General features: G+C 52.0%; 1 protein-coding gene across 19 annotated transcripts in view; it reads right to left on the bottom strand.

Moving 5' to 3' along the window:
• LOC102048469 (fer-1-like protein 4) overlaps window positions 1-18,380 on the bottom strand; it is a 40,617-nt gene extending 22,237 nt beyond the window's left edge. For 5 of the 19 annotated variants that reach the window (XR_008734134.1, XM_055722080.1, XM_055722085.1 and 2 more), the window contains exons 1-20: window positions 17,127-18,354; window positions 15,247-15,302; window positions 14,391-14,479; window positions 12,193-12,292; window positions 9,829-9,920; window positions 9,168-9,209; window positions 8,896-9,057; window positions 8,598-8,658; window positions 7,591-7,722; window positions 7,366-7,428; window positions 6,941-7,025; window positions 6,518-6,677; window positions 6,117-6,300; window positions 4,826-5,012; window positions 4,250-4,614; window positions 3,520-3,628; window positions 2,560-2,758; window positions 1,696-1,816; window positions 946-1,046; window positions 291-378 (exon numbers count right to left, since the gene is read on the bottom strand). Coding sequence is in view for 16 of the 19 variants with exons in the window: in XM_055722080.1 (XP_055578055.1) it covers window positions 291-378; window positions 946-1,046; window positions 1,696-1,816; window positions 2,560-2,758; window positions 3,520-3,628; window positions 4,250-4,614; window positions 4,826-5,012; window positions 6,117-6,300; window positions 6,518-6,677; window positions 6,941-7,025; window positions 7,366-7,428; window positions 7,591-7,722; window positions 8,598-8,658; window positions 8,896-9,057; window positions 9,168-9,209; window positions 9,829-9,920; window positions 12,193-12,292; window positions 14,391-14,479; window positions 15,247-15,302; window positions 17,127-17,358 (2,628 nt within the window). In the remaining 3 variants the exon portion in view is untranslated. Of the gene's footprint in view, window positions 1-290; window positions 379-945; window positions 1,047-1,695; window positions 1,817-2,559; window positions 2,759-3,519; window positions 3,629-4,249; window positions 4,615-4,825; window positions 5,013-6,116; window positions 6,301-6,517; window positions 6,678-6,940; window positions 7,026-7,365; window positions 7,429-7,590; window positions 7,723-8,597; window positions 8,659-8,895; window positions 9,058-9,167; window positions 9,210-9,828; window positions 9,921-12,192; window positions 12,293-14,390; window positions 14,480-15,246; window positions 15,303-15,412 lie in introns of all 19 variants that reach the window. The other 14 variants (XR_008734136.1, XR_008734135.1, XM_055722079.1 and 11 more) reach the window with 8 other exon arrangements.
• Window positions 18,381-20,616: the final 2,236 nt, after the last annotated feature.

The following is a 20,616-nucleotide window of genomic DNA, read 5'->3' on the forward strand; positions in this document are numbered from 1 at the left end:
TGTGCTCAGCCACACTGGTCCCACAGGAGAGGAAGGATGGCATCAGAGCACAACAGCATGTGCATAAAACTGGAGGCAGCACGGCCAGTCCCTGCTTCTGTTCCTTGTGCTGGAAGCTGTATTTCTCTGAGCAGAGGTTGGAGATGCTGCAGTAAAAACCTATAACTGATACCATGAGTCTTAGCCCCAACTTTCCTTCCTAGTCTCAGTTCTAGCTGGTCCTCCAGAAGCATTCCCCAGAGTGGGGGCTGCACAGGCTCCCACCGCCACCACCAAGCCCCATAGCTTACAATGTTGCGCATCAGGTATTTCATCCGACATCTGTCGAGGTTGTTTGGATGTGCCATTGTTTTTCTCTCTGTGCTGAGTGAATACTGCCTGCAATGAGAAAAGCTGCACAGGCTCTGCATCCCCTGCACCCAGCAAGCAGCACACAGCTCACACAGCAGGGGCACAAGCTCCAAATCCCTGGTACTAATCTGGATGTATCAGAAATCCCCCTCTCTGCAATGCCCTCTCTCCCTCTCCTCTGCAAGCTTTTTAATTCAGAAGGTACACTGGGGATCACTCAGCACCTGAGGCTCCCTCTCTACTGTCACCATCACAAGGCTGGGGAGTGAAGTGCATATCAGACCCCAGTGGGCAGTCACAGCAATTGAAACACTAGTCCCTTGTCTGTGAAGGAAATGTCCTAACATTTAGGAAACATCCAGGAGTTCAGGAATATGGAGGCTGCATATTCCTGTGACCTCTGTGCTTCCCAGGACTGGGGTCTCCTCTCCAAGCCTGAAGAGCTATAGGATCCTTTCTCCAGGTTGTCCTGGTTTCCTTCTGCTCATCCACCTCAAGAGGACAAGAGAGCAGGCTGTGCACAGCCCAGGCAGAACACGATACAACCTCCTAACCTGAAAACAAGAAACCTTAGGAAATCAGGGACATGCTAACCTGCATCCAGCTACAAATTCCTCCAGCACATCTCTGAGCTGCTCTTCTGCTTTAGCCTTTGGCCTTCTCATGAGCTTCTCCACATGGTCCAGCCCCTGCTCCTGTGGGGAAAGCCCAACATTCAGGGAGCTTGTGGCTGTGTGGTGTCAGAGTGAAACATTACAAGGATGCATTTGCCAGAAATTACTTCTGCCTTTCTGCAGAGCTGGGAATTGTGAGAGTGCTGTAGGTCAGCACTGCACTGTCAGGAACTCTCTTGAGCATGGGGACAGCCTTAACACTGGTTGTTACACCACCTTCTGTCTCAGTCCTTGAACAGCCACTGAAATACACTTGGCAAGCTCTGTTTTTGCATTTCTAAGCCCAAAAGGGAAAGGCAAGGCTGCAGAAAGAGATCATCCCCTGCCCAATGACAGCCGGAGGCTGAGAGTCTGCTTGCAGCAGCATGTCCCCAATGCACACTGCAGCTCAGGACTGGCAGCAGAGGAGCTCTTTGTCACAGATATAGTGTCACTCACACCTCCAGGAGCCACTGTCAGGCTGCGGCACAGCATGGGCACTAGCTCTGCACTCACTGCCCTGTCCCACGTGTCTGAAGGGCAGGTAGGACTGAGCCCTGCGAGAGACATGCACTCACACGGGGAGGGTGAGGATGTTTAAGACAAATGTCTTGCAGAGCAACTGCATGGACTACAAGGAAAGCACATCAGGAAGGACCATGCTGCAAACATGACACACTGAACACACTACCAGGCGCTCTGCCAGTTTGACAATCCAGTTGGAAATGCAGAGTCTCCAGGTGTGATCCTCCCAGTAGCTCCACACATACACGCAGGGTTTCTCGTGCGTCATGGGCAGGCAGCTATATGACCTAAGGGCAGCAGGCACAGGAGGTTAGAGCTGCTGTTTGCAGAAAGTACACGCCATGTCACAATGCAGCACTTGTGCACTCAGCACAGGGAGCAACATCTGGGCACTGTCGCGCTCACAGAGAACCAACTGTTTTGGGCCCTGCACCACCAACATGGTGCAAGCTGCTGGATCTGCCCTTTGCCATCCCAAACTCACACATAGGGCTTGTAGCAGAGAGCAGCACAAGGCTGACGGGAGCATGGGATGCTGCCAAGGTTTCTTACTGCTATGGAACTGAGCAATAGTAGGCACAGGGCTTGCAACACAAACACCAGGACACTGCCAGGCCTGTGGGACAAACAGGCAGCAATCACAGAGCAAACCTATCACCGGAAGAGCCTGTGTATGTGTCTCGCCTGCTCAACATAGGACAGCATATGCTGCAGTACTCCTTCCTCCTCACCAGGCTTGTCCTTAGGATGCTGCTTGTTAACCAGAAAAGGGACCGCTGTTATCAATGTGTCACAGTTTCCCTGGGATCCTGTCCTTGGCCACCTACACACATCAAGCAGACACCATAGGGCCTGTAGGGCTAATGGGCAATGGCAGCCAGCTACGTCATGGCAAGCTGCAGGGTTGCAAAGAGGAGAAACACCTGCACAAGCACTTGCATTGATGAGCTGACTAAACATCTGGAATAACCAACCTGGGAAGCTGGGGCAGGACCAGGGCAGGTAGAAAAGAAGGACAAAGAAAACTCACCTGTCATACTCCATGGGCTCTGGTCTCTGGCCTTTTGTCACCGACTTGTTCAGTGCTGCTGAAGCTGGGCCCAAGGCTTCAACATTCAGCTCACCATCTGAACCAGGGTCCAGCAAAGGCTGCTCTTCTTCTTTCGCTTCTCCCTTTTCCACTCTTCTCTGTACTTTGGTCACAACCTCTGCAGCTTTGCCATAGTTTCCTTGAAGTTAAGCATTAAACAGTAAACAGGTAAGTGGGATCACTGTTAAGGAAGTTTGCTAGCTTACAAAAAGTGCAATCGTCCTGCCAAGAGAAGCACATGAGCATGCACTACTTTTGGAACTAGCAGCTCAGTAGCATCCAACCATCAGAGCATCACATAGACAATCAGTTCTGAGAGGGAGCCAGGTGATTGCAAGGAAGTCCTTACGTATGCCTTCAAGTTCCAGCAGCTACAGGTGCCTGCTAACTGCTATCTAAATCTCCTACACTGGGGTCAGCAGCAGTCACTCAGGAAGATTTCTCAGCATCTCCACCCATCCAGCTTAGCAGGTGGGGGATTGAACCTGCTCTCCTGCAATCGCTTCCCCACCACCCACTGCCATAGCCCCTCAACACAACATGGCCAACCCCAGTATCCCAGCTTCCCCTCTTTTGCTTTCCTCTTTCTTGCTCCCAAACCCTTCTCACCTCTTATCACCTCACCTTCCCAGAAAAACTTCCAACCACTCTCTCCAAAGAGGCAGTTCATACAAATACTGCAAACGTCCAATCCCATAGGAGAGCATCCAGACTTTTAAGGTAATTAAAGCACTGTGCGCACTCCCTGGCCTCATCCCCCATCCCTCCTGAGCTCCTGTTTTGGAGGCATGAACTGTGGAAGGGCTGGCACCTTAGGACTGCAGTGCTGACTTTGGCTGTCAGAGAGAGATTCACACTGTTCCCATGGTTTCTGGAGACAGGGCCCTAGGGAATACTCACCTATCGAGATTTCAAAGCTGACAAACTTGGAGCTGAGAGAGGGGTCCATCATAGTGGCTTCAAAGAAGGCAGTGAAGAGGAGGAATTCCTCCTTCCTCCCCAGCGCTTTCTGAACAAGGAGACAGAAATCCACCCAAGAGCCTTGTGCACCAAAACACTGCCTCAGCAAAAATTTGCTGAGCACCAGGGCATGACCAGTGCCTGCGAGTCCCCCTAAGGAACATCAGTGGGATGCTGCTGAGGTCACGCTGGGCTGCCAGACATGGGACAACAGGTCAGTGCAGAGCCACAGCTTCGGCTGATGCTTGCATGAAGCCACTGAGCAGGTTTGTAGGCTAAGGGATTGGTACTGTACCAACACAGCTAAATCTTCCTTGCCTTTCCCAGGCCAAGTAGGGACCCAGAGCCAGCCAACAGCTCCCTGACTCCAGGGGAAAAATAGTACATGCATAAAGGCAGCTGTGCCCCGGGAAGAACACCCACATGTCCTGCTTGTGCCAGGAAGGCAGCGCATGTGGGGGTGCTCCAGCCTGTGGGAGGCAGTTTTGGGGCTGTAGGTGTGGCCTCAGCCATTCCAGAGGTTCAGAAAGCCCTCAACACCCCAGCAATGGACAGGCTGGGTTTGCTCCAGACCGTTACACCAACAACTGATCCCACTGTCTCTTCCCCATGAGGACTGTGCGTGCTACAGGCCAGTGTAGGTCAGCCACACCAGCATGGCAGGACTCACCTCAGGGAGTGGATGAAGCTCTTCCACCTCCACAGTGACCTCCCTAGGCTGCTTGGCATCCTGAGAGCCCCCAGCTTCCTCCTCTCCCTGCAGCTGGTTGAGTTCTTTGGCCTTCTCCTTGAATTTCTTACTTTTCTTCTTCAGCTTCAGTTTGCTTAGGGCACCTTTCATCTTGTTCCCAAGCTTCCTCTCTGCCATGCTGAGGCTGCTGAAGATCTCCACCGTGATGGCCATGAGGATGCGCCCGCGGTAGAAGATCCCCTCACCCATGCCCTCATTGAGGTCTTTGTGGATGTCCCGCAGAGCTGAGTTCTGCGGTGAGCCATACAGGTTCACCCAGGCTGGACCAAACGTCGGGTTAAAGCCTGCAGTGACAGGGACAAGGTCTAATTACACCACAGTGTGCTGCCGCAGAGAGACCTTCCCCCAAGAAGACAGCCCAGGACACAGGGATGTAAGCATGCTTCAGCTACTCCTGCTTGCCACCACCAGGAGACCACCATGGCTGAGCAGAGGGTGCGTGGCATGGGGCTTCCCAGGACACCCTGTCCTGCAGGCAGCAGTGCCAGGCCTCACCATTCCTGCCAGGGTCTGAGATCTGCTGCAGGTCAATATAGTGTGTAGCAATGGCCACGTCTCCAACACTGGCATCATCCAGGACCTGCACTTTTATCTTCCTGGCCAGAGGTGGGAACATCTCAATAAAGCTGATCTGTTCATTCCACTCAGGCTCAGTGGTGTTGGTCTCCACTGACGTTTCCCCCTAGGAAGGAGAACATGTGAAAGCCATGCAGTCCCTGCTGGTAGCCAGAGTAAGGGATGCCTCAGAGCCTTTCTGGGAATGGCAGGTCCTCCTGTCCCACCTGCAGATGGTGCCAGGCAGGTTCTGGAGGTGGCAGCATCCCTGCTCCTGTCCCTGTACGAGCAATTGCTCTCTGTGCTTCAGTGAAGCCCTTTTAGTAGGGCCTGTAGCAACAGGACAAGGGGGGGATGGTTTTAAACTGAAAGAGGGTATGTGTAGATTAGGTATTAGTAAGAAATTCTTTGCTGTGATGGTGGCGAGGCGCTGGCACAGGCTGCCGAGAGCAGCTGTGGGTGCCCCATCCCTGGCAGCATCCAAGGCCAGCTTGGACAGGGCCTGGAGCAACCTGGTCTAGTGGATGGTGTCCCTGTCCACGGCAGGGTGGGTGGGAACAAGACAGTCTTTAAAGGTCCCTTCTGACCCAAACCATTCTGTGGTTCTGTGATCAAGGGGACCTGTTACAAAGCCGTGGCCATGCCCTGCACAGCCAAGGGAAATGCTGGAAGCAAGAGGAGAGCACCACCAGATCCAGAGGTGTCACAGGGCCCCCCTGGGAGCACACCCAGGACCACCATGCTGCCCATGCCCAGGGACTGATTCTCATCTTAATGGATGTCACAGGATCTGGAACCCTGGCCTTAGGTGCAAGAAAAAGGCCACTAAAGCTCAGTAAACTCTCCCAAGGGTGTCAGGCTGAGTCCAGGTTTACACAGAGGACTTCTGCTCTAGGATTTATTTGACCCTGTCCCGATGTTCAGGGATATGAAATCTCTGCCTGCAGAGCTAGTAGCTCAGCCAGTGGCTGTGCTCAGGGCTGCAGGTGTCCCCCATGCATATCTCTGCAAAGATAAACATCCCACAAAAGATTTCTCATCCAGACACTGCACTTCCATGGCCACATGGCTCAGGCCACTGCCAAAGATGGTGAGACTTGGGTTCTCCCAGCCTGTCTCCAGTGGGACTGCTGTGTCCCACGGAGGCTCCTGGCAGTCTCAGCCCAGCACATTCTGCCACGCAGCCAAAGGAGGATCAGCCTGGCCCCATGCTGACCCCCAACAGACTCACCTGCTGCCCACAGAATGAGACCCGCACGTACGGGTCAATAAAGACTTTTTTCTCCCCTATGATCTTGGAGAAACCACCCACGATGCCTGCACTCATGCTGGGCAGGCCCTCAGCACGATACAGCTTGATGCAGACCCTGGCCCAGGGCCTCTCTGCAGGGACTCTCTTAGGCAGCAGCAGGTTCCTGAAAGACAAATTCATATTCTGGCTCTCTCCTGGAGCCCAGAAAACACAGTGCTGGGAAATGCCCTGACTGACAGGAGGTTTGGTTCCTGCCCCATCACAGGTCTCTTTCCCTGGGTCTTTCCACACCAGAAGAGGGGAAAATGGGGCAAAAAATATAGTGCTAAGAGCGATGTGACTGTTTTCCCCAAGGCCACGCAAGACCACACTACACCTACCTTTCAATGTCCTCACCCCGGCTGCTGGAGGAGGTGGGAAGGGAGCCCACAACATCCCCACGTGCAGTGACAGAGATGTTGCACTTCACAAAGCCTTTCACGCCTGCCCGGGTGTCTGTGGGGTCACTGATAACAGCCCACTTCTGGAAAAACCTGTGATCTGAGAAGGAAGAGAAGGAGTTCCCTGTGGAGCACCCAGGTTACCATTTCACATCCCAGCTACATCTGCACTAAGATTGCCCTGACCCTGCCTCTGAAGGTGCAGGAAGTGCCACCACCCCTCAGACAGCTGGGAGAAGTGCTCAGATGAACTAAGTGCTTTAAAAGCAGGGCCCTCACCAGACCCAGCAGAGCATGAAGGAAAACATCAGTTTCAGACAAAGCCAAGGTCAGGGAGCAGGTACACAGTGCAGTCAGTCCTACCTGGCTGGCTGTACACTGTTGCAATGTCCATCTTGAACGTTCCTATGCATGTTCCCAGGAATGGTATCTTCTTTGAGTGGAACACCTGCAGACAGCACAAATCCTCCTGAGCACCGAGATGCTTTCCCTTGGAGATGCTTTCCCTTGGTCGAGGAGGATCAGGTTAGAGATCATTTAGGGAAACCTGACACCTACAAATCCATGGGAAGGCAACACTGCCCAGCACTGGCTCAGAGCAGGGCTGGGTCTCTGCTGTGCTGTGGCCACAGGGAGGCCTTTTGGTCTCTCTGCAAGGCAGATGCCTCTGGCTGGAGTACCTGGCTGGTGCTGGTGCCCTTGCTTTGCACATCACTCCCAGCACCTACACACAGAAGCATCTGGCTGTACCAGTCACTGATGAAGGATAAAGAGGAGGACTTACTTACCAAGATCTCTATGAGTCTGTGGAACAAAGTGTCCCTTGGCTCATGGAATTCGAACAAAAAATACTGAAAGAGAAAAGCAAGACAGCTGAGCTCCAGGCTTCCAACATGGCATCACAAGCTCCTCTGCCTGAGAGCAGCTGCATCCTGAGCATTCCCTGCAAGGATGGTCCCAGCCACCTGGGACACTGGTAGGGCAATGACAGAGCCTCTGTCCGTATCACATACTTCATTGTAGAAGGGGCAGTTTGTTGACTTCTGTGTTGCCGTGTGCTTCTTCTCCTCTCCAACCTTGACTACCACAAAGGGGTTAATGTTCACCCCCACCAGCTTCTGCGCTTCAATGATATTAATCCCAACCTACGAAAACGTGGGAGAAAAACCATTGGATTAGCAATTTCCTCATTTCCAGCTCCATCTTCAGCTTGTTTCAGCAATACCAGTACGCAGCTGGGCAGGGCCCTCACTGCAGGGGTGGATGCTCAGGGCAGGCAAGAGCATGGTAATAGCTTCAAAAAAAGGATCGTAGGAAATTCCACCCCCACAAAAGCTTCCTGCTTGGTTGGCAGGACCCAGCCCTGAAAAGCAGGAGACCCAAATGTGAGTCCATGTTTACTTAGAACAGGGGAAGGATTTAAATCAATAGCTAGGCTGGGAGACCTGCCCTGAAATCCACAAGGCAAAAGATGGGACTGAACTCCATTTCCAAACTTCACAGTGGTTTGAATAAACCCGATGTCAGAGCACTGGCAAGAGCCACAGCTTCATACCAGCCTCCCAGCATCCCCAAGAAAGCCCTTGCAGCAGCCCTCCACCCCCAGCCACGTCCTGCAGATGTCCCTGGGGGCCCAGGTAAAGCCCTGGGGAAGGTGGCAGGTATCAGCTGTGCCTGGGTGCCCTCTGAAGCTCTGCTCAGGCAGTGTTTTTGCAGTAGCACACAGGGCTGGCTGTCAGGCTGATTCTCTTCTCTTGTACATCCATAGCTAGCTACATGGCCCAAAAAGAAATTCTGCTCTGGGTTGGCTGATGCTGGAGCCAGCACTCATGGATGCAATCCATTCAGGGAACCTTACACCTTGCCCAGGGAAGGCATGCAAAGCAAGAAAGTGTCTTCATGCCAGAGGCCTTGCCAGGGTATGTAGCAACTGGAGAAGCCCAGGCCTGCAGCAAAGCCATGAGGGACCAGCTGTGGGGCCAGGGGCAGCTGCAAGGACATTCACCCAATGCTGCATTACCTGGAAACTCTGCGGGGTTGGGGTGGCAAAGAGGTCCCGTGAGAAGCAAAGTCTGGAGCGGCTGCACAGAAAAACAATCTGGGTAAGCAGGTGTCTTCATCTGCATGGACCTTGGAGACTGGAAAACCCTGGCAACAAGCAAATCCCCAGCAGTCCCTGTTTGGGGCCAGTGGAGATTGAAGGTTTCTGACATTCTGCAAAAGCAGAATGCCAAGAGATGCAGGATTTCCCCTATGAGCTAGCACTTTCCATCCCAGGGCCCAAGCAGAGGCAAGAGAGAAGAACACATCATGGATACCTCCTCACAGGGCTGAAGACAATGCCAGAGACCTCCATCTCAGACGCATCACAGAAATCCTCATCCTCCTCTTCCTCGTCAGTCTCCAGGCCTTTCGCTAGCTTCCTGCCCAACACAGCAGCCCTCCTGTCCAGTTCACTTGCTCTTGGACCCTCGGCTGCCCTGCAAACCCCCTGCCATGTCATGCACCATGTCATCAGCCCTGACGAACAGGTTGTGCACTCCCTTCCACCCAGGAGGGTGAGCTGATACACTCAAGTAGGGCTACTTACTGCAGCTCCTCAAATCCAGGATTGTGGATGATTAACTCTGAACTGTAAGAAAAAAAGAGATACTTTTCTGAAAAGGAAAAAAAAAAAAAAAAGCATGTTGTGTTGTTCACTGATGCATTTAAGTAACAATGCCACAGCCATGCTCCTACTTGACTCTTGGCAGAGACACAAGCATCCTTCTAAGTGATGCTTTTCCACTGTCCCCACTGTACAACTGCTGCTTTGCCTCTGGTACTCCAGAATTGACACTCCCTAGACCTTGCTGCTGCCTGTCATCCTGTCTGCTCAGACTCCCACATCTCTCCTGGCTTTGGGCACCACCTGTGTGCAGGGTGCCTGGGGTTGCTGCAGTGCAAAGCCACACTCTGCAACTTTGCAGCCACAAAGTCTTGCTCCCGTCAGCCAGAAAGGCTGCAGAAGTACTCTCAAGTCCAAAAGGACTCCCAGATCACAGAGGATCATTGCACTCATGGGCTGTTTGTAAAGACAAGGTATTTTCTTTGAAAGAGCCCTGCTCATTTATGGCTGCTGTAGAGCAGAGATGCATCATACTGGCCAGAGGTGGAAAGTAAATGAGGCTGGATTGCATCCCGAAGGCTGCCACTGGCAAAAGCACCTACATAAGCGGCATGGAAATTTGCTCCTCACAGGATTTCAATACCTGTCTTTCATCTGATAGACAAAGTCCTCTTCAACCCAGGTTCCAGCAGAGCCATCTGGAGGCACGTAGCGCAAATCCAACTCAATGTAGATCTACAAACAGAAACTGAAACTGCCTGAGAGCTTGGCAGCCGCAAAACAACTGCAGAAATGTCACAGAAAAGGGGAAGTGGAGCATGGAAGTAAAAAGGAAGTGAGATGCTGGTGGAAAGAAGGGGGAGGAAGGGGGTCACAACCCCATAAGAGGGCTATTTATACCAGATGCTCCTTGTCTGCCTCCATCAACAAGCTAGAGTTAACCAAACTCCCTCCCCTACAGCTTCCCAAACTCCAGGATTCACTGAGAAAAAGCTCGCTCAAGGTTACACATCTAAAATATACCATCGAGGCACCTCCGAGAGCCACCTCCGGGCACTTTCAACAAGGAAAGTGGGGAGAGCCCTGCAGCAGAGAAAACTAATATGCAGGGGTTTGGAGTGGTCTCTCTGTGGGAGGCACGAGACAGCTGGCAGAGCATGCCCAGGCATGGCAGTTTGGTTTAAAATACCATGACAGCCATAAGCACAGCCAGAGTCTGCATCACAAGACACATCCACTTAGCATTAGTGAGGAAGACGACAGCCAAAGAAGTACGGGGCATGTTGTGTATCAGCACAGCCAGCATGGGTCTGAAAAGATGGATCTGCAAACATGGATCTGCAGGTGACCAGCCGAATCTCAAACCAACACAAACGCACAAGAATTTCCAAGCAGAGGCCAAAATCACAGCCATGAAGGAGGTCACTTCTCAGTAGGCTGAAGGGGATGTACAAGCTGGGTTCATAGTTTAGTCCCTGGGAAAAAATGTTTCTGGAAGGAGAAATACACACAAAGCAAGCGGTACTATAGTGGCTGGGAAAGGTAGCAGCAAAGGCTGGATGGATGCAGAAGCCCAAGATAAAGCTGGGTGAATAGCTGAGGCTTGGAAAAAACCCATTCAAACCACTAGGAGAAAAAAGGATGGAAGTAACTCAAGTCCCAGAGAAGAATAGGACTTGGAATAGAAGGAAGGGCTTTGTTCCCCCTCTGCTAAAGGAGCAGAGATCAAAACATGCCCTTGGGGACATGTCTCTTCGCGGCTAAGCTGAGGAAGAGGGCCTCAGGCTGCTCGTGGATGAGTGTCCAGCCTTGCCTGCTCTATTCTGTCCCAGGGCTGCACAATCCAAAACTTAACCTGGTAAAAAACCAAGTGCGGTTGGTTTTTCTTTGGAGCAGCTCATCAGCATGAGTGCTGCTGTTAGCGCAAGGCAAGAGGCAGCCAGGGGCAAAGGATTGGGCTACAGAGCAGCTCTGACCTTACAGCAGTGTAAGTGCCCCTAGCTCTGTCCCCTCAAACCATTGCCAGCACAGAGTGCTGCTGAAGGGTGGGTCTAGACCTTGTCTCTTTGCGGGCATGCATGTTTATGCAGTATGCTGCATCAGGCTAAAAAATCACCCTGGAAATGTTCAGTTTCCACCCAGACCTGCTCCCTGATCCAGCCAGCTCAGCAACATGGGAAAGTTGTGCCTGTGGCACTTGGTCTCATGGTCTGCTGGCCACAGAGCTGCATCCCACATGCCACTGCAGGCATGAGTCAGGCTGCCCACAAGCAGGGCAAACAGAGGTGCAGCACATTGCAAGACTGCCTGTCTCCGCCTTGCCTCTTCCCAGCCCCACCTGCAGCCCTGGCACCAAGCCCTGGTTGTCTGGCACTTGCTGAACTGTGCCTGCACACACCCAGCTGCCAGGGCACAGCTCGTAATTGTGTTGTGTTCGTTTTCCAGCAGCACAAAGGGCTCAGTGAGCCCCACTCCTGGGGTGCGAGGAGAGCAGGACTCACTGCACAGAGCAGAGGGGCAGGCAGGTGTCAGAGCTGCTCACACTGCCCCAGACCATTGTTAAGCTATTCAGTTAGTACTGGTGTTCAACCCAAAAGCTCACTGGGGGTCCCCAAAGCATCCTGCCACCTTCAGCCTCACCCCCTCAGCTCCCCTTTGCTTGGCGCCCTGCAGCAGCGCACGTCCACGTGCTGCGTGGTGTAGGAAGCAGATGAAATACCACCTCCTACATCCATCACCCAGGCTTGGGGAGATTTTACTAAGCCCTTGGCAGGTCTGCAGGACCCCAGGCCCACTCCACACACTTCTGGATGCTTGTAAAATCACTTGATGGATGTCAAGTGGCTGCACCCCCGTGCAGAGAGGGCACAAATGCTGCAGAACTCCCAGGTTCAAACAGCACCTTGGACTCCCCCTCCAGCTCCAAATCCACCTGGGAAGCACCACACAAGGTTTCCCACAATGTCTTCCCGGTTGCTGATAGCTAGGCCACCCACGGAGGACTTACACCAGTGACTCTGTGGTTCCTGTCGACAAGGGCCTCCCGGATGATCAGCCTGCCAGATGTCATCAGGTGCTGAAGGCTGAGGACAAGGGTACCGAGAAGCCTGAGACAAAACCAGAGGCTGCAGCAAAACTGTATATAGCATCAGCACCTACATCATGTGTGAAGAGAGTACCAGGATCTCCCCTCTCCTGCTCACAGCCCCTCCGAGATGCAGCAAAGGCCATCAAATGCTGCAGCACTTTCCATAGGAAGTCTGGCAACCAAAATACCTGAGACCCACTGACCCTGCAGCAGGTCATGCCTCCACCCCAGTCATGCCCAGGCAGCTGCCTGCAACCAAGCTGCCATCAGTGGTTAAAGGCTTGTATGGATCCAGTCCCACGGTGTGTGAGGGAGCTCCCCCCTTCAGCAGAGCTAGGCTTCACAGGAGCCAGCCTGTATCTGGGTACCCAGCGGAACTGGGGTGACTCTTCCCAGACAAAACTGGGAAGCAGAGACTCCACACAAGGAAATACAGAAACAGGACATAAAGCCATGGCCACAGGGATGTCTGCAGCAAATCAGGCCAAAATTTACCTACTCCAAAAAGGCTTCCGTCTGAGGAAAAGTCATCTGGCTCCCTACCAAGTGGCAGGAACACATGAGGGATCACATTCAGCTGCTCCTAAGCCCACCTTGTGTTACTGCTGTCTGGAACCTGTTTGTATATTGGCCTCCATCTCCCTGTGGCAGTTTTGCCAGCAGCTGAGCTAAGTCCCACATGGAACAGAGCTTCCTATTGTCTGCTGGAAACCACCACTGGGGTGTTTCACTGCCTGCCCAGGACCATGACAAGAGGAATCATTCCCCAGTCACCTTCAACTGCAAGCTGCTGATCTCTTGGTATTGCCTCTCACCTCTCTCTTTTCTCAGATGCAGGGCCTGCCTGATCTCCTACCCCCAAGGAAGGAATGTCTCCATCATCCCCCTCCTCTTCAGTTTGGTGCTGCTGCCATAGAAAGGCTGCACACACAGAACTCCAGAGACCATAGATCAATACAGCAAATTTTCTCCTTCTATCCTTCCACAGTCTCTTCCTATTTATTTTTGATCATTCCAGTGCACTGTCCAACCGCTTTTAAACTGCAGCGTCTATTACCTGCCATTACTTTGCTCCCCAGCAGCAGAGGTGTGTGGATAGATGCTGTCAGTGCCTGTCCAGTCATTTCCCATTGGGCTTCTCTTCTCAGCACAATCAGGTCCTGGTGTTTTGTTACTGTTTGCTTTATTTGTTCTACAGCACTTTCTATTGACATTTCTGTCAGAAACAATTCCTCTAATCCAGCTCCCATAAGGAAAGCATCCAGTAAACAGTGACACAAAGTTCAGCCACATTTTCTGCTCTGGCTTTACCTTTAGGTGTCTCACATGTGCTGTGCTCATCTGTTTCCTCCACACCCTCTCCGGCAGGGTTGTGATGGTTTTGAAAAGGTCTGCATTATTAGCTGCCTCTAGAAAATTGTTCCTGTTGGTTTTCCCTCACTTCCCACATTTTGCTTATCAGAGCTGACACCTTTCCCTCCATCCTCATGCTTCACACATCCTAGAAGGACATGACTCTGCTCCCTTGCTTGGTCTACCACCACTAAATCTGTCCCCTCTACTCTGGAGTCTCCCTGAAGTGTTTTACAACTGATGGAACAGCTGTTGAGTCCACAGCATTGTGCCTGTTGCACCTAGACACATTTTAAATTCTGGCTGATCCTTTAAATTGCTGTAATTTTTAAAGGTTAAACCACACTACCATGAGCTCAGGGCTTTTCCCCACTCGTAGGCATGTTGAATTTGAGTGCAGCATGGTCAGTCACCACCTGGATCTATAGGGTGAGAGCAGGTCCCCACTTTGCTCTAAGTCTTGCCCTTGTAGCTCTATTTTTTAGGGCTCGATTTTACCTTTGTCCCACCTGGGGGTCTGATCTAGACCCTTACGTAATCTGTTACTGCTGGCACAACTAAATGATTCCACTTATTTAACTTAATATATACAGCACTGCTGCCCCATCAGAACCAGCTCCATCCCTCTTTTATAAAACTTGTATGCTGCTCATCTGCCTCCCATCAGATTTCCAATAAACATTTTCTACTCCCAGTAGAAAATTCAGAGGCCAGTATGTCTCTTACCCCACCTCTGCTTATCACCTGACAACCAAAGGACCTACCTGTTACTGAAAACCTTGCTGCAGTTGTAAACCGTAATGGACAGCACTTCCCCCATGACGAGCTTCCCATAATGAGGCCAGCAAAAAAGCTACAAGCAAACAGAGCAGGAAGAGAGAGTTCATTCCCAGCCACGCTCTCCCATGTTGGCCAATCTCTGCAAAATGACCGAACCAACGAGCATGACAAAAAACTGCTGCAGTGGGAAGTTACGTTCCTGCTGGCCCAGGCAGACCCTGCAGCTGGGAATGGAGGAAGGGTGGGGAGGGGAGCAAGAGCCCCTCCATCAGCACAGAGCTGCAGGTCAGCTACTAAAGAAGTTGGAGCACCATCACCCTGGCTCTTGCCAGGATGATGCTTGTGCCTGCTGAGGTCCCCAAGCCGACAGGTGGTGTGAGACGGGGTATGGGAAGGTACAGTAACCTGGAGAGAACAGATCACCCAGGGCAGGGAGCCATGAGGCTCAGGCACATCGCCAGGCTGCCCCCTGCCAGGCCGCAATTCACCTGACACACAAACTGGCTGGCTGCCTTGTGGCTGGCAAGAGGGAGATGTCCCTCCTGCCCCCCAGTCCTTCTTCTCCTTTCCTAGGTGACACAGAGGCACCTGGCTGAGACAGGAGACAAGCAATGAGGAGCACCTGCCCGTCTGGCACGGCTGGGCTCTTACAGGGTTCAGGGATGCAACAGCGAAGGTGGGTGCTAGGAGGAACACTTCCCAGCCCACTCCCTGTCCCCATTACCCCCCTCCTGCCCTACAAGTCATTAACTGAGACGCTGCCATGTCCTGTCCCTGTCCCACGGATGACACTTATGGAGAAGCCCCGGTGCTCCATGCACCCTGTCGGTGTGCTCTCACCTCCCCGAAGACAGCCTCTGGGCCACAGTGGATCTTCCTCGTCTTCTGAGTGAAGCCTTGGAAAGGAGAGGGGAGGCGTGAGATGCCAGCAGGGCAGCCCAGCCCACCCAGCTGCCACAGGGAAAGCAGACCCCATTCCCTCCATCCCTCCCTGGCCAGGGCCCACCTCGGAAGCTGAGTTGCACCTGCCGCTCGCCATGGCCAGGCAGCCAGGAGAGACGCCGGACACCAACGCTGAGCGCCATGGAGCCAGTGACAGGCAGTGCTGCCCAGCTCCGCCTGCCTGTCGTGACTCAGCCGTGACTCGCCCGGCCGGTTTGGCCACCCACTCCCTGCCCCAGAACCCCATGGACCCAGCAGGGCAGCCCTGGCTGCTCCATCAACCTCAACCCTGGGGCACTGAGCTGGCTCTGGGCCAGGGGACAGCCCCTGCAGGTCAACCAGCCCTAGCCCCCCGGGACCACGGCCCAGCTGGGCACAGGGGAGCACCAAGCCACAGGGGGCTCGGGAAGGCACCTCACAGACATCTGCCCCGTGCCCTGCAATGGACAGACCCTGACGGCTGTCCCCTCATGCTCTGCGGCAGGCACAGGCCTGCTGGAGACAGGGAGCCGGGGCGCACAGCGCTGGGCACTCTCCCTTCCCTGGACCACGAAAGGAAGGAGAAATGAAAATTGCCCAGCGGAGGCCATCACACAGCTGCACTTCAACACTGGACTAATGCCCTATGGGGGTGAGGGCCTTAGAAAGCCAGGACTGGAAGATGCGGGCCCGAGTGCTGCGGCGATGACAGGAGCCTGGCTCTGTTTTTGATCCCCCTCCTCCAGCACAAAATCATGGCTTCTGCAGTTAAAACCCTCCAAAGCAAACAGAGGGAGGGTGGGGAAGGGAAGCTGGCCAGGCCAGCTCCCAGTCTTCTAATGAGGAGGGCTAGGCTTCCTGACAGGAGGAAACAGCGCTCAGGCTAGCGCATGCTCAGCAGCCTTCGCTCACCTCCCCCCTGCCCCACAGAGCAGCACACCAACACAATGGGTCAGAGCAGCTAAGCTGGTATAGGTGGGAAGCCAGGACACTTTGGGAGACAGAGGCTGCAGCCCAGGTGCTTGTCTCTGCCCTGCAGAGCTGGCATTGAAACCCACGAGCTCCAGCTGCTCCACAGGGCACTGACTCCGGCCCCCTGCAGCAGCGAGGCTGCAGGAGGGAAGCCTGAGGCACATCATGCCAGGAGCTGGCTCTGCTCACAGCTGCACTCACCAGCTTGGCCTAATCAAGCTCATCTGTATGAGAACTAGTAAATGAGAGATCTGGGAGCCCTTCCAGGCTGGATTCAGGCCAGATTAAAGCAATTGTACAGTCATGAGCTCAGCAGAGTTTGGAAAGCATTTCTCCCTCCTGCAGGACAGCTCTCCCACTTGGTGCCCAGCACATCCATACAGAGCATAAAGGGCACCTTGCAGCAGGCCAGGGTGACTAATCCAGCTCTGCAAACACAGAGAAGTGAATCATGCCTGAGCAATGCCAGGCTGCTTCCAAGCAAGCCCTGCAGTTATTTCTCTCTTACACAAAAGCTTCCTGGAGTGCCAGGGAAGCAGGGCTGGCTGGCGGCAGTGGAAACAAGCCACCGTGCAGAGGATGCCACTTCACAGTGCAGCAACAAAACATAGCAGGCCGGCAGCATTCAGCACCACTTCTGTGAGCCCAAAGGAGCAAGCCCATCACCTCAGGGCAGCAGAGAAAGCTCAGTGCACTGACCCCACATGCAGTCACCACTGGAAGGGGGCAACAGATGCCATTTAGGCTGTTTAATGAGACACTCATACCGAAGTGTGGTACTGATGGGTGGATGAAGTATTTGCTCAAAGCTGATCAAAAGCGATTACCTCCCAATGGAGTCTGTGTCTTTTCCTCAAACACTTGCATGCAAGTGATGTGACTGCTCCACCTGAAGCAGGTGCCTCGTTTTGGTGAAACAGTCCCCGAGGGAATCAAGCATTTCAGAGCTTGAGTAGGGCCCTCAGCCCAACAAGCTGTCTGGGAAAAGAAGGTGGTGGATGGAGCATTATCTCCTATAAAGGACAGAGCTCTGTCAAGTAGCATGGCATAATCCAGCATGAAATGTCACCAGTATTTATTGCCAGGTGCCCTAGAAGCAAGAGGAACCCTCCCTGATGAGCTCCCACGCACAATAGCTTTTGATTTATACAAAGCCCCAAGGCTGAAATATCTTTGGGGACTGCTAGTACAAGGGTGCTTGCTCAATCTCAGCCAAGGCCAGAGTAAAGAGACTTCTGGGGTGTTCCCAGTGCTTACCATGGAGATAAAGCAAAAGTGTGATCTACAACAAAGGAGAGTGTGCACTGCACTGGGCAAGAATCACACGATCTCCTGAAGAAGAAAACCCCAGCTCAGACCTGAGCTTGTCTACCTCAAGCAACAACCATGCATCTAAATTCCAGATACATCCAGGGCAGCACATACCTCCCAGCCTCTCACCAAAGCACCCAGCAGCTGCCTTCACTGCCTCTGAAACTAGCAAGATACAAGAATGCAAGAAAATGGGCAAAACTGTGCTGTCCCAGTTCAGCACCTTCCAAGCTTGACCCTCCTCCCATGGCTTTTCATCTGGGCCCACACATGTGAAGCTCTTGTTCTCAACTGACAACCACGGGACTTGCACTCCTTTGCTCATTCACATTTCAGCCACTAACCTGCAGGTAAACAGCATCTCCAAATTCTCCTCTGCTCCCACAGGGAGAAGAATTTCCTCAGATTTACCTCTACCATGTCTTGACCTCCTCCTCCCAAAAACAGGGAAGGTCTCTCCTACCATCAATAAGTCCAGCACCTGGAGACCTCAGCTAGCTGCAGAACAGACAGCGACTCCACTCCTCATAGTCAGTGCAGAGACACAGGATTCACTCTCTTCGAGTGGCAACTAGAGAGATTTAAGAAGCAGAGGATTTCCCACTATGCATTCTACTATCTCAGAGCTCACCTTCTGCCCTCTCAAGGCTGGAGCAAAGGGAAGTCCCAACATGCTTTCAGTGCCTTGTCAAAGAAACCATCCACTGAAGCAGAGCAGTACACACTGCCACTGGTCCAAACAAGGGATTGTTGAGCCTTCAGAACTACTGCTGTAAATATTTTTTACAGAAAAAAATATTAAAAAGAAAAAGACACTCTCTTAGGTTTTCTTGTACATGTAATACAGGAAAGGAGAGCTCTTGCCTACAGGTTGTAAGCAGCTGAAAACATAAGTAAAGGATGGTGTCAACCACAGTGCAGTTTCTCGAAAGACGAGTTGGCAGTTTTCCTCCCTCTTTTCCACACTTGTAACACATTTTAGTTTAGGCAGCCACTCAAGAACAGAGGTTGCTTAGTTTCCTTCAAGGATCTAAGTGCAAGAAAATTTTGTGCTGCAAGCTAGATGGAGGATTTCAGGAAAGACAGCCCAGCTTTCCCTAGAGGAAGCCATCTGCTGCCTGTGGAACCCAGGAAGACACACTGTGGTCAAAACTAGGTTTGAATAAAAAACTAGCATAAAAATTCATCTTTGCTCAGCAGTAGTCCTAGACCCACAGCCCTTCAAGCACAAGTTACATACTAGTTTGGTGGCAGACACCATCCAGAACAACTAGTCTAGCTGAGGATGTGGATTCAAGTCCAGGTTCTGCTTTCACACAGGTGTGTACCCTACCAGTTTCATAGCCTGAATCACCACGGCAGTCTTCCCATGCATTCTCACCATTTCCTGGTTTACCTGGTACAACAGACAAGTTTATTCATAATTTCACAGTAAGAAACAGCTCATCTTACTGCAGGACATACATTAAGCAGTCTTAGTGATTAAAAAGTAACAGAAATAACGATGATGGAAAATGTGCTCTGCTTCTGCAGCTCTTCACACTCAACCTAGGCTAACTCAGATGCTGAATCACCACCAGGCTAGTACTATAGCTAAGACCTGCCATAAACCATAACATCCACATTGCTGGATGTGGATAACTGGCTAGCTGAAAAAGGTCTCATAGTCATAGTCCAGCTGGCTGGACAAAAATGCACATCGCTCTCAGCTTCTCTGAAGTAAAGCAAAAATACACTGTCTTTGGCTGTTCTTGTTACACAATAACAGGAAGATTTCGGTGGGAAAAGAATGTTGCAGGTGGGAACAGATAACTACAGAAGAGAAACTAGGGGCGGGCTTGGTATTTAGGCAACTAACCAATAATGAGCTTAACTTTTGTAATATGTATGAGCTAATTATAAGAAGGCATAAAAGGTGACTGTAAGGGACAATAAATGAAGTCTGCTGATCACTCATATTGAGTGACTGTGTCTTCCCTCCGTCACAACAAATGGCGCCCGAACAGGGACCCTAGAGAGGGCTGAACCTGCGAGCCACGGTTCGACGGAGATTCGGGTACCGGTCCTGAAAGCAGCGCAGGAGGCGGAAGGGCACAGTCCCCGCGCCCGGAGCACCTACAGAGGGTCCCGCCGGCCACACGTCGCCGAAGTCTTGCAAAGGCTGCAACAGCGCTGACGAAGGTATGGAGAGACAAGCAGCGTACGATTCGCTCATATGCTTTTTAGAAAAGCGGAGCGTTCAGGACATAGATTGTAAAAAGGAATTACCCGGGTTATTAGCGTATGGGATAGTATCTGGGACCCTCGCGGCAGCGCGCGGCCCGGCAGGCCCCTTCCCGGCCATGGTTTCTCTCCAAGGCGGCACCATCCCCCCCCTCCAATCGGCGCCATGGCGATGCAAGCGGCCAAGCGAGCTAACATCTGGCTGCCCCCAGAGGTCAATCGGATCCTTTATATTCGGAACCTGCCGTATAAAATCACGGCGGAGGAAATGTATGATATGTTTGGGAAATACAGACCTATTCGACAAATCAGAGTTGGAAACACTCCTGAAACAAGAGGAACAGCTTAAGCTTCTCAAGGAAAAATACGGAATTGATTACAAACCCACCAAAAAAAAAAGTGCTTCAGATGTCCCCTACAAGAAATGGGTTTCTGCCTTGAACTAGCAAACATCTCTGTGCTTAAAGAGAAGCCTTTTTGCCTCGATGGAGATAATTTATTCTGTATTCTGTATTTATGCTGTATGCTGAATGTGGAAATTGGTTGGGACTAGGAGGCTGGCTTAAAGGCATTTTGCAAACGGGATTATTATTTTTGATCGTTATTGTAATAATAGTTTTTTGATCAAAACCAGCCAAATTATTTGTAAGCATTAGGCATATCTGAAGAGAATACCTTTATTTGAATCAGCAGTTAAGGTGTAGTTTAGTCTGATACTGTGGTTTTATCTGCTTCTGGTGAATTTTTGAAGTGATGAAATCACAGATACAAGGTATACTAAGA

The sequence above is a fragment of the Falco cherrug genome, chromosome 10, assembly GCF_023634085.1.
Source record: "Falco cherrug isolate bFalChe1 chromosome 10, bFalChe1.pri, whole genome shotgun sequence".
NCBI classification, from domain to species: Eukaryota; Metazoa; Chordata; class Aves; order Falconiformes; family Falconidae; genus Falco; species Falco cherrug.